We start from the raw sequence: 16,279 nt of genomic DNA, 5'->3' as shown, positions 1-16,279 counted from the left end.
TAGAGAAATTTGTTTTATTCTTGAACAACGTTCCGATAACCGAAACATGATAAAATAATTGTTTGTAACACAAAAAAAATCTCATGTGTGAATATTAAATACAATTTTAATATCATAAACATTCTTGCAGCTATATTCTAAAAAAATTCATGTTTGCACTTCAAATGTATTTCAAAAATCTTAACTGTTAATCTTAAAACAGAAAAGCAAGAAAAAAATTCTTAAAAACCATAACTGTTTAATAGCATTTTTAGTATTCTTTATTCTCGATGCTAGTTTAACAAAAAAAGTTAAAATAGACGAATGAGTTAAATGAATGAATGCTGAGTAAGGAAAAAAAAAATTCATTTTAAATTGATTAAAAAAATAATTACTACTTACATAAGAAATTTGTCGAATGAAATTTTAGTAAATTATATAATTATTATTAAATCACGATCAATTATCATACGAAAACATCAAAATCAAGAATTAGTAGTTTTGTATCCTCAGTTCCATTTCGACTGCCGACAGCACAAACTAATTTTTTATCATTACATTTCACTCTCCATACCACACCTCCACTGCCCCCGCTATCCAACTCAACTAAATTGCGAATAAAATCTCCAGTTTTCATATCCCACAATTTTACAGAGCCATCATCAGAACTCGTCACTACAAACTTTGAGTTAAACTGAAGAGAAGTAACTGCACTTAAGTGTTTATGTGGACCAGAAAGTGTATGCAAGCACTTTCCAGTAGTAATATCCCAAATTTTTACAGTAGAATCTGCATTTCCAGATACCAAAAAATGATCTTTCAACATCATTCCACTTGTAAGAGATTGATGTCCAAGCAGAGTATGCAGAAGCTCACCAGATTCAGCATCCCAAACACGTATAGATGTATCTAACGATCCAGACACAACATAAATGCCATTAAACTGTAATGAATAAACACGATTGGTGTGACCAGAAAGTGTATGAAGACACATTTCCGACTCAACATCCCAAATTTTGACCAAATAATCATATGCTCCACTGACAACTTTTTTTCCATTAAATTGAACGCTAAAAAAGAATAACTTCAATAAAATCATCAATTGAGTCTAATGTAATTAATCATTTAATTTAATTAAGTTGGAGTGTAAAAAAGTATACCATCTGACAGCAGCTGCATGACCAATAAGTACATGTAGCAATGTTCCTTGAACAAAATTCCACACTCTTAATGTCCCATCCCTAGAGCCGCTTACAACTTGGTTTCCGTGCATGGCTAAACAACGAACAGTTGAGGTATGACCCTGCAACACGTGTAAACATTCTCCAGAGTCTGCATCCCAAACACGCAATGATCTGTCTGTTGATCCACTGATAACAGTGTTGCCAGAAAGTTGAGAAGACCACACTCCGCCTAAAAAAAAAATCTATTTATTGAATGTATGTAATAAATTTAATCAAATTTTAATTAATGTAACAAAAATAGCAGTAATTTATATAATATTAGGGAGGGGTGAAAATTAATTTTTTTTTTAATTTTTTAAAATTTCTCCTGTTACACTCCTAGATTTAATATATATATAAAATAACACTGGATTTAAAAAACTTTTGAGAAAAAAAATTTTTTTACAGGTCTCAAATGACCTGTAAAAATTTAACAAGTCCTTAATATTATCAGGAAAAAATTTCCTCAAGGGTATGTCAAACTGGTACGCAACTACAGTGGGTTGCATAAATATAGTCAGTTGATTTTTAATATGATTTTTTTTATGTTTTTTTAAAATTTTGAGCAAACAAAAAAGTTAATAAATTAAATTTTTTTAAATTTTATCAACACTGGTTTTATAAACAAAATAAGAAAAAAAGTTTTTCAAAAAAAAAAAATTTAAGTTTTGATGAAATATATACAACTGTTTTAAGTTATGAGAAATATATACAACTGTTAAAAAAAAACACACAAAAAAAACAGAGCAAAAATATAGAGTCAGGGTGTATTTTAGTATTTTGTATGCGCACCATGAACTTTTACACATGCACAAACACGTCTAGGAATAGAAGTTGGCAAAAGTTTACTTTCGAGAGTCTCTTTATAGTTGTAATTTTAACTACAAAGAGACCCTGGTTAATTTTGCCGCTATAAATGTTGTATGATCCTGTTCCTTTATGGGAGAAGCATCCCCATATTCCAACTGATCCTCCTTCGACTTGTATCCTTGGTACACAAAAACGCTCTTTGAAGTTTTCACCAGCCAGCCTCTTGATGATTATTCTTGACTTGCGATTTATCACCTCAAAATTAGATTCGTCGCTAAAAATGACTTTTGCTCAGTCTTCTACAGACCAGTGAAGTCTTTCTCTACATCACTTTAATCTTTTTAGGTGATCTGAGACACTCACAAGTGGTTTTTGAGCAGCGACATAGCAATCTAAGCCTTTCTTATTTAGGCATCTTCGTACATTCCATCTATTCACAATAACATTATTTGGGAACGTTATTGTGAGTAGATGGAATGTACGAAGGGCGTATTTGTGAACCCTTCAGCAAGTTTGCAGTAAGAAATTTTAGGGTCTTGTCTAACCTTTCAATAGAGATAAATTTGGTCTCTTGAAGTTAGCTTTAAAGGCCTAGCAAGCTCTTGTAAATCTTTGACATCATTATATAGCTAGTAGTTTTTCAACGTTGTTTGTACACATTTAAGCGAAACATTGCACATTCGAGCTATTTCTCGTTGGCTTTTGTAGCAGACCTACAATTTGCCATTGTACCTTGTCTGAAACAGCTTTCTTTGTCTTTTTACTTTACCAAATAATTACCAATGCAATAACTCAATAATAATAAAAATTTGACGATTAAAACCCAGTATTTTCAAAAAAAGAAACTTTATATTGAAGTAATGGTAGAATTTCATAAATGAAATGGAGTAATACTTTTAAAAATAAACTAAATTAAGCGGTAGCTACATTTTTCTGGGTTTTTATGTATACAATTTGCTAATTATTTAAAAATCGTTAAAACGATGATGTATTTTGTTTTTCTGTTTAAAAATTAAACTTTAAGTGGAAGAAATTTATTTCGCACCTATTAGGAGATATTTTTCAAAACTTAAACACTTAGCTTGATAAAAATAAATTAAAAATAAAATTACTAAGAATATTGAAAAATTGTATTTTATTAAGAATAATGGCACCAAAAATCACAAGAAATTTATCAGCTACTCACTTAAGTAGATATGTTGGAAAAGGAAAACCCCTTTTACCATTCGAGCTCCCTACCGCAACTTACAATATGGAATATTTTTGAGAGAGACCAGTGATCTTGATAAAAGAAATTATACTGTCGATAAACAAGTTGATGATATGACTCTAGCTTTATCTGCTCAATGGAAAAAGCTAATTGCAAGTTTTTACATACATTAGTAATAAAAGAAAGTAGTATTAAAGCTGAACTGAAGTATCTGTGGGAAACTGCAGTTAAAGTTAGCCTTGGAAAAGCAAAAAAATCAATAAATGATAGCTTCATTCCAAAAATTGACAAACTCTTTGATATTTTATCCTGTAAATGTTTAATTGCTTTGCACAGATTAATCAAGTAATAATAAAATGTTTCTTAGTAAATATTTCTAATACAACTATTTTTGGAGAAATTAAATGTTGATATAGTGATTTATAAAAATATCTCAATATCTCTTTGTTACTTTTTAGATTTTTTGTAAACCGTTAACTTAATGATAATAACAAAAAGTTTCTTGTATTTATTTTTTTTTAGATTGAAAAAACAAATAAAGTTGACTCAGAACCAAATATTTCTAGAGAACCAGAACCTTCCAATAATATTGTAAAAGTTTAAAGCAGAATGGACATAATAAACATTGCACTTGCTAATATGAAGCATAACACTAGCTTACCAGAAACCGCAGAAATAGTGACAGCAGCACTTATAGGTGCAAAAATTATAACAAAGAATGATACATTGATGATTATTGATTACAGCAAGGTCAAAAGGGCGCAGGAGAAGTTAGCAATCGAATTAGATAACAAATTTAATAAAGATTTTGAAAATAATGTGGTTTCGTTAATTTTTTTTCGATGGCAGGAAAGATACTACAAAAGTATTAACAGAATTGATTGAAGGTATTTCCCTGGTCTTCCTAAAAGAAGAACATTATTCTCTAGTTACTGAACCAGGTGGTAGATATCTATTTTATTTTGTTCCTGATAAGACTGATCACAAAAAACATGCTGAGGTAACTGCAGACCACTTGGTTAACTGCTTGGTGGAAAAAAATTTAGGAACACAGCTAAAAGCTGTAGGAGGAGACAGTACAAATGTAAATACTGGTTGGTAAGGTGGTGTGATGCAATGGGTGGAAAGAAAATTGAGAAAGAGATTAGTGTGGATTGTGTGCAATCTTCACACAAACGAGTTAGGGTTAAGACATTTAATTGAAAGCTTAGACGGCCCAACAAAGTGTGGAAATAAGTGGTCAGGACTACCAGGAAAAGATGTTAAATACAGCAACAAGTCTTGAAATTAATCCCAGATTTACAAAAATTGATGTTGGGCCTACATTAATTGTTCTTAGTCCTGAAGTAATAAAAGGTTTAAGTACTGATCAGAGCTATGCTTACAGAATAACAAAGGCAATAAGATCTGGTGATTTACCTCAACAGTTAGCAATCCTAGAAATAGGACCTGTTTGCCATAGCAGGTGGCTCACAACAGCATTAAGATTTTACAGGATATGGGTTTCTCAGCATGGCCTAGATGGTATCAACCTTTAAAATCTTACATGGATTGTCCAATTTATTGCTGGTGTTTATATTCCAAACTGGTTTAACATAAAAGTTAAATCATATTGGGTTGAGGGAAATGTCTTATACCAATTAGAACTCCTCAGAAGCCAGAGGAAACCAGTTCTTGATATTATAATGCCCACAATTAAAAGATCAGCTTGGTATGTGCATTCAGAAGCTATTTTACAAGCTATAAAATGCAGCAAGAGTAAAGTAGAAAGAGTTCAAGTGGTGGAAATTATTCTTAAGCTTCGTGAAAAATAACACAAGCAAACTAATATTGGTGTTTATAGCCATAGACATCGAAGAACAACATATATTAACATTGATGCTAAAAATCTTTTTAGTTTGTTAGACTGGAGCAATTTACATCTTTGCATATTAAAGATTTCATTAATAATCCCATGGTTGTCCCCCAATGGAGCTCACGTACACAATCAGTTAAGATGTGTGTACAGTTATTCACAGAAGCTGCAGGACATGTCTACACATTAGAAAGAAGAGAAACTTACATAAGAAGAGAAGCTTACATAAGTCCAATTTATTAGCAGAGAGTTGATGTCTGCTAATAGGTGCAAGAAAGACATAATGGAACTTCTAAACTATACTTAAATAAAGTGATCTTTTAATTATTATTTTTTGTTGAGCTTAAAAAGTATAACATTCTGTTGTTGTTTTAATATTCAACCTATAAGTTTTTTATTATTATATTTAATAAACTCTTAATATTCAATAGATTACTTATTATTATAATAAAATAAAAAAATAAATGTTTTTTTTAATACTATTAGTTGTCATAACATAACAAATTTTATTTTTATAGACAAAAATATGTTTAAAATGAATTTATTTTATGAGGAAGCTCGTATTATAAGGATTACAAAAATTATAGGGCTATCTAACAATATGGCGCCAAACCGCTCCAAATGTAAAAATCCCTAAAATGTATTTTGTAACAAAATTTAAGGGTTTTTATAGGGATATTGTTACATAATTTACACACATAAGCAGAATTTTTCAAATTTTTTCTTTACATCGCAATAAATAGAATACTTAAAATAATTAAAAATAAAACTGTTCGACTCTAGACAGAAAAAAATTATTCAAAACAGCTAACGATTATTCTGTGGGTGCGCACTAAGTAGTTTGTAGATTAGCCATAAAGAGTAAAATTAAAAATTAAAAAAAATGTAGCTCGTGCTAAAATTCAACAAAACTTAAGGTTATATTTCTTATTTGTATATAAAATTCTAATACTTTTTTAATATAACTTTTTTGAAATCAATTTTTCTTGAAATGACACAAACCCACAAGCAAAAAATACAGGTCTTTTAATCAAATTTGTATAATCAAGTTTATCAATTGAAGAGTGTTTTTCTATAAACGCAAATTAAATTTTTTTAACATTCAAATTTTATGTTAGTATCAATAAAAAAGTTGTTCATCATCTTTATTTACGATTACAAAATTATTGATATTCAAAAATTTTTTGCTGCATAGTTTTTTTTTTCTCAGCGCCTTTTAGAAAAACGCTATTCAATTTAAGAATCGTGCATTTTTTAAAAGAAGCATTAAAACGCTTAAGTTGTTTTACATATATTACTTTTTTGGAACAACCAAAAGTAGACATTTTCCAAGCCTGTCTTTGAGCTTTTGTATAACATATTTCTAGCTTTTAATTCTCTTAACTGCGGTGTAAAATATTCACAAAAAATAAAACCGTTTTTAGATAAACAAATGTTATTGTGTATTATTTTTGTAGAGTTTTTAAAGAACCAAAGATCTTTAATGTGTAAAGATTGCATATAAAATTATAAAAAAGATAAGAAGATTTTTATGTATAAAGATTGCATTTTAAAACATTTTTATAAAAGGTACATGTTATAAATGCATTAGCTGTGTTAGATAATAATAACTTATTTTAAAATGACATGCTGAAAAATAGGGTATAAATTTAAACCATTTTAAATTTAAAAGTATAGCATAACTTTTTAATTTATTGATTTATGAAGTCAAAAGTGCCCTAGCGAGATTGTGGCGAATGAGACTTAAAAGCACTTATTTAAACTTGACGGCAGAATTTATGACCTTGAAATCATTAGTTCTTTATTTTTATTACTAACTATATTTTTAAATTTGGGCCCTGCGAATCCGAAATTTTGATTTCGAATCGAATTTCGAATCGAATCTCAAATCTGAATCTCGATTTAAAAACAGAATCTTTCGCAAAACATGTATTTATTTAAATTTTAACATGATCAATTGGTAGGCCAGTCAGGCCTATACTAACAAAAAAACTAAGAAAAAACCAAGCCCTTGTTTGCTCTTGCCCAGATTAGTTTTTCACTATTGGCAGAGGTGAGCGACAGTCTTTTATTGCAAAGAACTTGACCACCAACTAAGTTAACTCGTTCGCTAGCACAATTGGATGATTGAATTGACAAATAACCTCTAGCAGTCTTTCCTAGCAAAGGCATCTTTTCTTCATGTGCTGTCCAAAAGCCCAGTGGTGAGACTGTTGAACCAAGTGAAAACACTGCAAACTGCTCAAATTCTTTGGTTCATTTATCAGCATTTTCTTCAACAATAACATGGTTTTTTTCTTTTAAAATTTTAGCATTTGACAGAACTCTGTGAAGCAAGGAAGACTTCTTAGCAAGAGGTTGAATAGCTTGAGCTTGAACTTGAACAGAAATTGGTTCTATTTTTTTCACTGCTTTTGTCTATGCACATGCAGCTTCTAAATGACATTGAATTGTGATCTGTGCAATGTCGATTTCAGTTTGATCCAATGAAAAACGTGAGTCCGGATATGTGGTTGTAACATAAATTGCATTTGTCAGATCAAACCGTTCAGTCAACTCAGTAAGTAAAGCATCTTTCAACTTTTTATATTGAACGGCCTTGTACGCATTTAGCTCTTTTTTAAAGTCTTTTATGCAAGGTAAAACTAAACTTATTCTCACTGTCATATCAACAGACAAAGTAGTTGTTGCCTCAGCTATTAGTTCCAGAACTGGTAAACATTTTTTTAAGATAACAATATCTTTTTCATTTTAAGGCGGAGGTAAAGGAAAAGCACATCTTCTTGCAGCACATTCAGCTAAAGCCATGGAAACAGCAACACTGTTCTTATTTGTCTAACCAAGTTGTTTCGCTGTACTGCTAAACCTTGTCTTACAGTCATCTGGAGGGTTTGTTGTTTTTAATCCTTTCGATTTTTGAACTTTGTTTAATGCGGCCAAGCCAACACTTAAACTATGAAAAAAACAGCAGATTTTTTTGGTAGCCTTTATCACTAATATCAGAGCAGGTTGAGATTCCTGTGAGCACTTCAAGACATGTTGTAGAACATGAGCTGCACAGGGATTCCATTCTATTTCCATAATACGAGCAGTACAAAGCATAGCAATTGTTGTATCAGTAGTTGCATAGAATATTTCCAGTTTGAATTTCTAAACTTGTGAGTTGACAATTTTTGCAGTTACTTCTGAAGTATGGTCTACTTCTATGGCTTCTAAGTTTATTACACTAAAGCAGTTTTTATGTAATAACCACTTGGGACAAATATAATGAAGTGTAATCAAAAGAAAATTAAACTGATTTAAGGCTTTCCAGTGATCAAAGGTGATGTTATGTTTTCCATATTTCTCTGGGGCAACTATTCTTTCTTGTTTAATTAAAGCATCTTCATACAAGTCATTCATTCAGCAAAATAGCAAACTTGGGTGCAGTGGCTTATAGTCTATATTTCCAATTAATGTATTAACCAAGTTTTGAAAGCCAGTACCAGCTACAATTGTAAACGGACGCCCGTCCTTTACAATAAATTTAAGTTTTACATCATAATAACTATTTCTTAAAGTACTGTCAATTGACTTGTTGCTCTTAAAGTCAATTCACTTTGTCTCACTTTTTCACTTTGCCGAGCACAATAAATTATTCACTGGGTGGCCGTTTTTCAACTTTTTTTGCATTTTTCTCTTCAATCAATTGTAAATGAATAGTTTTATGCTTGTCATTTAAATGTTTTGATAAGTAACTTGTTATTCCTATTTTTTGAATTTTAAAAACTGAAAGGCAGTTTAATCACTTAAAGCTTCCATTATTTTCATCCTTTCAAAAATATCGAGCAAGTAATGTAGCCATGACTAATACAACAGACAGGACAGACAGACAGTATTACTATTATTTATTAACTGCAATTAATAAAACACATTTTTTTTAAAATAACAAAAATAAACATCAAACATAAAATCTGACTTAAAGTGGAGAAAACACAGAGAAGATTGTTGCAGACATTAAAAACCCGAAAACAAAAAAAGTAACTTGCATAGTTGAAAAAAATCATATTACATGATGAAAAAAACTAAATATGGGAAGAAAAACATAAAGAAAAACCCCTCAGTAAAAAATAAATATAATATTCATTACAAATCATAAAGTCGCTAAAATAATTAAGGAAATGAGCAATTAGACTTAATTAAGTAACAATGTAGAAATAAATTCAATTGAAGTGTTAAGTTCTTTTAAAATGTAACTTGTACGTGCAAAGTATAACAATGAACAACATGTGATATATTTAAATAAGTTTGTTATTTAGAATTAATTTTTAAAACTATTTGATGCCCTTAATAATTTACTTCAATTTAATTTAACTAAATACAGCTTGTAAGATTGAAAATATACAAACATATTTTATAAACCGTTGATAATGAATTGATCAAATGCTGAACAGAACTTGAAAGTACGATTAAAAAAGTATAACATCGACAGCACTATTCACAAACATTTGTCTATATATTTTATTAAATGTGCATGTATAAAGCCCCTGTATCCCAGCAAGATAAGTATATATAACAACAACTACACACAAAAATTTTAGACAGTTATAGCAAGTATTTTTAAATGTTACTACTAAAATAAACATGTTAAACTAAATAAAAACTACATTAAAAAAATTAGTATTATATTCCAGAATCTAAATATATACTAAAACAGTGTGTGGACACTTGTGAAACGAGTGTCCACACACAAGACAGCTTGTGAAACTTACTGTACAGAACAAATCTATCGCAACAAACAAGACAGCTTGTGAAACTTACTGTACAGAACAAATCTATCACAACAAACGAGACAGCTTGTGAAACTCACTGTACTAAACAAATGTACCACAACACAACAAAGTTAAAAAAAACATTCTCTCTAAAAAATATCTTATTATATAATTAAAAATAATAATAATACAAACAGATAACTAAATATTAAAAAAGACTTTCTTTCTAAGAAAGGCTTTTTTATTTCTATAATCTAAGTTCTCTTCGGTGATATTTTCAAGCTTAGATATTTTAGCTAATTATTAAAAAAGTTTAATATTTCAAAATATAAATGTAAACATTTTAACACTTGGGTAACTAATTATTTAAAAAGGCTTTCTTTATCTTAGAAAGATTTTTTTATCCACTTTAGCGCTTATAGAAATCTATAATTTTATTAACTCTCTTGAAATCTCTGTGTCAAGTCGCACGAAGGGGTAACAGCAATAACAGCACTATAACTACACGGCTTACATGCTCACTTACTTAAATTGATTTAACTCGATGTAAAGTGTCAAATATGTTTACATTTATAATGCAGAATTGCACTGTCAAATGTTTCTTTCATATTATTGTAAGGATTCGATTCGAAAGGATTCGAAATCGAATCTCGAATCCTATATAGATTCGCGTATCCGAATCAAATCTCGAAGATTCCCAGGGCCCTATTTTAAATAGTTCAAACTTAGGAAAAATGTTTCTCTCTTTTTTGCCTTCAATTAATCAATAACACCGTTAAATAAAGAAAAATACCGTAAATATTCAACCAAGTTTTTTTATATACAATTTTACAATTTTCAATAACTTGTAGGCCAATTTAATAGACATTAAAAAATACCCCTCCCCTTTTAAGGATAGGGATGCAAATAATGTTTAGCTTTAAAAAAAGCTGGCTACAGCACTGAACTTCAATATGCTTAGCAAATTAAAAATAATTAGACAATTTTAGAAAACAAATTATTATAGTTACTACTTAAAAAGTGTAAAAAAAGTATAAAAAAAGCTCAACAAAATACCAAAAAAAATGTTTTTTAGTATTTTTCAAAGAGGACTTTCTAAAATTTTTATAATCTGGTTCACAATATTTTATCGAAAAACTGTCTAAACAAGACAAAAATTTTACCCAATAAATATAAAATAACCTATATTTTTTTGAAAAATTCCAGAAATTTTCTAAAAATTTTTCAGAGTTGAAAATTTTCAGGAAATTTTTATCCCTTCTGCCGGACTTGATTTTATTATATTCATGCCACAATTAAGATTTTGTAGAAATGTGTAAATATAAAAAGTTTATATATATATATTTTTTCTTTTTTTGTTAATTCACCTCCCCAAGGCCCAGAAGACCACTACACACGAGGAGGCTACTTAATTGTGGTTATAACCCTCTCTCAACTCTATAACTCCGAAACACGAAACTTGACGAACAAGGCCGCTGCGTGAAGAAACAAGTTAAGCGCAGTACTACCAGGGACATGGTGGGGATCAAACTCGGAACCTCTCGCTTATGAAGCAAGTGCTCTACCACTACACCACTACCGCATATATATAACGGGTGATGCGGAAGTTATCGGACAAATCTAAATTTCATTATTTGAGCATAATAATTAGTTTTTGTGGTTTTATGCATAGGCATAAACGTTCTATAAAATATAAACTTTATTATTTGAAACACAATTACTTAAAATGAGGTTAAATGCAGCTGAACGAGAATCTTTTCGAAAGCGACTAAAAATGTTTTTTGTAAATAAACCTAATATAAAAAAAAAAAAAAATCGTAAATCATTTTGAAAATGAAGGATTTGCTCGAAGTACAATATATGATAACCTAAAAAGACTTGAAACTGTTCAATCGTTTTCTGATAGAAAGCACCCTGGTCGTCCGACATCCTGGACTAGAGAAAAGAAAGCCGAATTAACGAGACTTGTCAACAATCAAAAAGGGGTCAGTCAGAGAAAAATAGGTATTAAATTCGGTGTAAATCAATCGACAATTGGTCGCCAGTTAAAAAAAATGAATATTAAATATAGAAAACGTGAAAAGACTCCAAAATACACTATAGAACAACAAATAAAGACAAAGAAAAGAAGCAGGAAACTAGTTAACCAACTCTATAACACAAAATCGCTTCTAGTCATCGATGACGAAAAATACTTTTGTTTTGCAGGGGACAACATGCCTGGAAATTCTGGATACTACACAAACAACAAAAAGACATGCCCAGAAAGTATTCGTTTTATAGGAAAAGAGAAATTTCCAAAAAAATTATTAATTTGGATAGCCATATCTGACCGTGGTATGTCCGAGCCATTGTTTCGCACTTCCAAGGCTGTAGCGATCAATTCATCAATCTATATTAATGAATGTTTAAAAAAACGACTTCTTCCATTTATTCACAAGTATCATGGAGACTTTAACTATTTATTTTGGCCAGATTTAGCAAGTTCTCATTATTCTGTAAATTGGATGGACCAATATATCTATTACGTTGATAAAGAATCCAATCCCCCAAATGTTCCTCAAGCACGCCCAATTGAAAATTTTTGGGGACATTTGGCACAGAAGATTTACGAGGGAGATTGACAAGCTTCAACAGAGCAAGTTTTGATTGATCGCATTAAACTAAAACTACAAGAAATTGATTTAAACTTTTTACAGTCGCATATGAAAGCCGTCAGAGCAAAACTGAGATCAATTGCAGATGGTGGTGTTTTTTCATATAAAAAATAATATATTTTTATTAAAAGATAAATGCTTTATTTAAAAAAAATATAATAGTAGTTTGTTTTTTAATTTAGAAATAAGTTATTGACGTTTTTATTTTGTCCGATAACTTCGATAATATATATATATATAATATATATATATATATATATTATATATATATATATAATATATATATATATATATATATATATATATATATATATATATATATATATATATATATATATATCAAATAGTTGTTATAAGCTTTATTTTTCCATTAAAAGAATTGTCCTCTCATGCGGGCTATTTCATCCTATAAAAAAGTTTTATAAAAAAAGTTATTACTTTATTGGGCTTAATCAATGAATAACTGCTTCTTATTAAAATTGCCTACAACTTCTCTTACAGGTTTTCGATAATGATAAAAAAATTTCTTAAAAAAAAAAGGTGGCTAGCTTTTAGAGGAAATTTTATTACCAAATATTAAGGAAGTTATTGCATAAACTTTTTTTACTGTCACCTTTTAAATGTACAGTGTGAATACTAGCCTAAGCCACTTTTGTCATCACTTTAATATTCTCAAGGTCACTTATAAAATAAAAAATGTTTTTGATAAATAAAAATGATTTTGGAGAAAAATAAAAAAAAAATAAAAAAAACAAACAATGATTACATCATTAAAATGTATTTTTAACCGTGTTTTTAGGCTTTTAGGGAGGCATTTTTGACGAGTTGGCCCTTCATCCAAAACATACATACACAAATTCTTTATTTTTCAAAATATATGTCTAAATAACCTTGTATAACTTGTACCCATTTTCTTTCTTGTGTACCTTTGTAACCTCGTATCCTTGCATAACTTTTATTAAATTTAAATAATATTTGTTTCTGCCTTTGGCACGGTAAAAATAAAAAGTTTGTGATTTTTTGAATATATTTTCAGTGTCATACTAACATAGGGCTGTTTGGGCTAAAACCCAGGGCCATCGTCAGAGGCGAACAGAGAAAAAATTTACTGAATGCCTCCCACCCTACCACCACTAAAGTAAAAAATAAGAAGAATAATAAAGCACTTTTAGTATTTTTTTGTCCCCTAATGATGCCCTATAGGCTTGCTGACCAGGGGAAACCAACCCAAATCTCCTACTCTTTGAGCGCCTCTAGCCGCTGTAACTTAAAGGTTTGTTACTAATAATTTTTTCACAGCCTCTTTCTTTTTGAACAATTGCTTCTAATACTTGTTTTGGATAATCATTAAGAATTGCAACACCAGCAATTCCTTAGAACAATCAGTTGTAAAAATATCTTCAGACAAGATGTTAGCAAAACAATTCTCTTTTTGCATTTTTTGTAATTTTATTAACTCAATTTTATTTATGCAACGTAAATTTAAAAAGTTATATATAACAATCAATTTATTGTTTATATTGTTTTTATTTTATAATTTTAAGTTTATAATAAAACAAAACTGAGAGCAAGGAAAAGAGAGAGACTTCCTACTCCAAAAAAGAAAAATTCTTGGTAGGAAGCACTCTGGAAAAGATGGCAAGCAAGTTACCCTTGAGAAAGCATGTGATCCAGCACTATCTGTTTCTTAGAGAAAAACATCCGCCTAAAGCTCTTCAGCTTTAGTTTGCTGCACCTTAGGGAAGAAAAGTTTTATATTAGTCCAGGTCTTCAGTTATTTAATAAAGTAGATTCAAAAAGAAAAATATTTAAAATAACAAAAAATTATGTAACTACTTTTAAATTGTCCTGTGTTGAAAATGGTTAAAATTGTGAATATTGCTATAAAAGATGACATTCTCCGTCAACATAATATAGTCAAGAACTATATTATGAAATACATTGCCATATGTAAATCAAAGCTGAAAAAGGACTTGGGTATGAGACATCTAGAGACAAGTTAAAAAAATCCCTTGAAGGGAAGATATTTTATTTTATTTCTTTATTAGGTAGGTGTTTAATTTTATTCATGTAAGTGGCTAACATAATCCTGAAAAATGCATTGCTATATTTAAATAAAATAATCACATTTTTTTCAAGTTTATTTTACGCTGGAGAAAACATGAAACTTCTCCTGAAAAGCATAAAGTTTAAAAAAACTAAGATATTTAGGGGACATTGGAGAAGATACACGGTTTCTCCACGATCAAATGAATACTAGGAAGATGATCATAGGAGCCCAAGATGACCAGTTTGCAAAAGTTTTTAAGAGGTCAGTAAGAAAAATGATTCTTCAGCAATCTGAAAATAATCCTAATATAAGGAATCTTTAACACTCAACATAGAAATGTCATCTGAAAGTGAACAAAGTCTTGATGACCAGTTTGCAAAAGTTTTTAAGAAACAGTGAAAGTGAAAAGTCTTGATGATAATAGCGATGAACAAGTCTTGATGATAAAGGCAATGAACAAGTCTTGATGATAATGGCAATGATTAAGATTTTACTTTAAGATTTTTCTGTTTAGTTAATGATAAAAATCATACTGATGTTGACAATGAAGAAATACTTGATAAATATTTTTATAAGTAGATTAAAAGGTTTTGGTTTTATTAGCTTATGTAAAGATTTGTGTTATATAAAATAAGATTTAATTAGTAACTTAAAAGTTTAATTTCCAACTTAATTTTTGAAATATTTTAATTTTTTAATTGGTCAAGAATAAAAGTAATATCATTGGATCTGTAAATCTCAGTTAATGATAATAATTAGATTCTATCAACTCCAAAGATTATTTTCTCTGTTGCAGCTAGAACTGCACATCAATGCAATGCATTTATTTTTACTGTTGTTGAAAATACAGGTGGTGAAATACAAAATTTTTTACTGTTGTTGAAAAAACAGGTGGTGATATACAAAAATTAACTTTATATTTAACTTCTGCAAAGGGGATTTCTAGCAGGATAATATATCAGGATGCAGCTATAATCAGAGCCAACTTGTCTGTCAATGTTAAAGAAACAGGGAAACCAATCATTCTACATTTATGATGGAAAAATCATTCATGATTTTACAGGGACTGTAGATGTAATGACAGCAGCAACGTATCCAGGCTGATTTTGATACCGGTATACCGGTATGGGCCCCCAAATTTCTGCCCAAACTCAATTTAAAATAATTTTATATTAGCACTAAGTTTATCATGGAAATATTAAATAAAAGAATTCTTTATTACTTTTTGTCTTGCTGTTTTGTAATGATAAAATTTGATGATAACTATAAAACTTTTATTAATGTCATTTAGAATAATGACTTTTAAAACAGATTGTTTATGTATTTTAAGCCAATCAAAATGCTTAATTTAATTTCACGTGGATGAAATGTAGAATACCTTACAATTGGATTAAAATGTAAAACACATGTTTTGATTGGATTAAAATATGAAATACTTAGTATTTATATTCTGAAACAAAAACATTAACTTGTTTTAAATTACACTTAGTACTTTACTTTACTTTACTTTAAATTACACTTCTACTCTGCTTAACGTTTTTATAACTATAATGCGATTAAACTTTATAAGCTTTCAACTTTCTCATTTTAAATAATAGTAAAATTGCATTAAAAATATTTTAAATAATAGAATAAATAAAAGTTTTTAAAATGTAATACTATTCATGACTAAAAACTTGATTTAAAAAGTAGGAGAAGAACAACAGAAAAAAGTTATTAACTTTTAAATGAATTAATGACCTTG

At 29.3% G+C, this 16,279-nt stretch overlaps 1 protein-coding gene across 1 annotated transcript in view; it reads right to left on the bottom strand.

The window, feature by feature from the left end:
* The window catches only part of LOC100203995 (F-box/WD repeat-containing protein 7), a 36,662-nt gene continuing 20,383 nt past the window's right edge, over window positions 1-16,279 (bottom strand). The window contains exons 4-5 of the mRNA XM_065790360.1: window positions 1,140-1,392; window positions 1-1,049 (exon numbers count right to left, since the gene is read on the bottom strand). Of these exons, the coding sequence (XP_065646432.1) occupies window positions 446-1,049; window positions 1,140-1,392 (857 nt within the window). The 3' untranslated portion in view covers window positions 1-445. The remainder of the gene's footprint in view (window positions 1,050-1,139; window positions 1,393-16,279) is intronic.

The sequence above is a fragment of the Hydra vulgaris genome, chromosome 02, assembly GCF_038396675.1.
Source record: "Hydra vulgaris chromosome 02, alternate assembly HydraT2T_AEP".
In the NCBI taxonomy this organism is placed as follows: Eukaryota; Metazoa; Cnidaria; class Hydrozoa; order Anthoathecata; family Hydridae; genus Hydra; species Hydra vulgaris.
The sequence above is the reverse complement of the archived record's forward strand: the minus strand, read 5'-3'. Positions and strand labels throughout refer to the sequence as shown.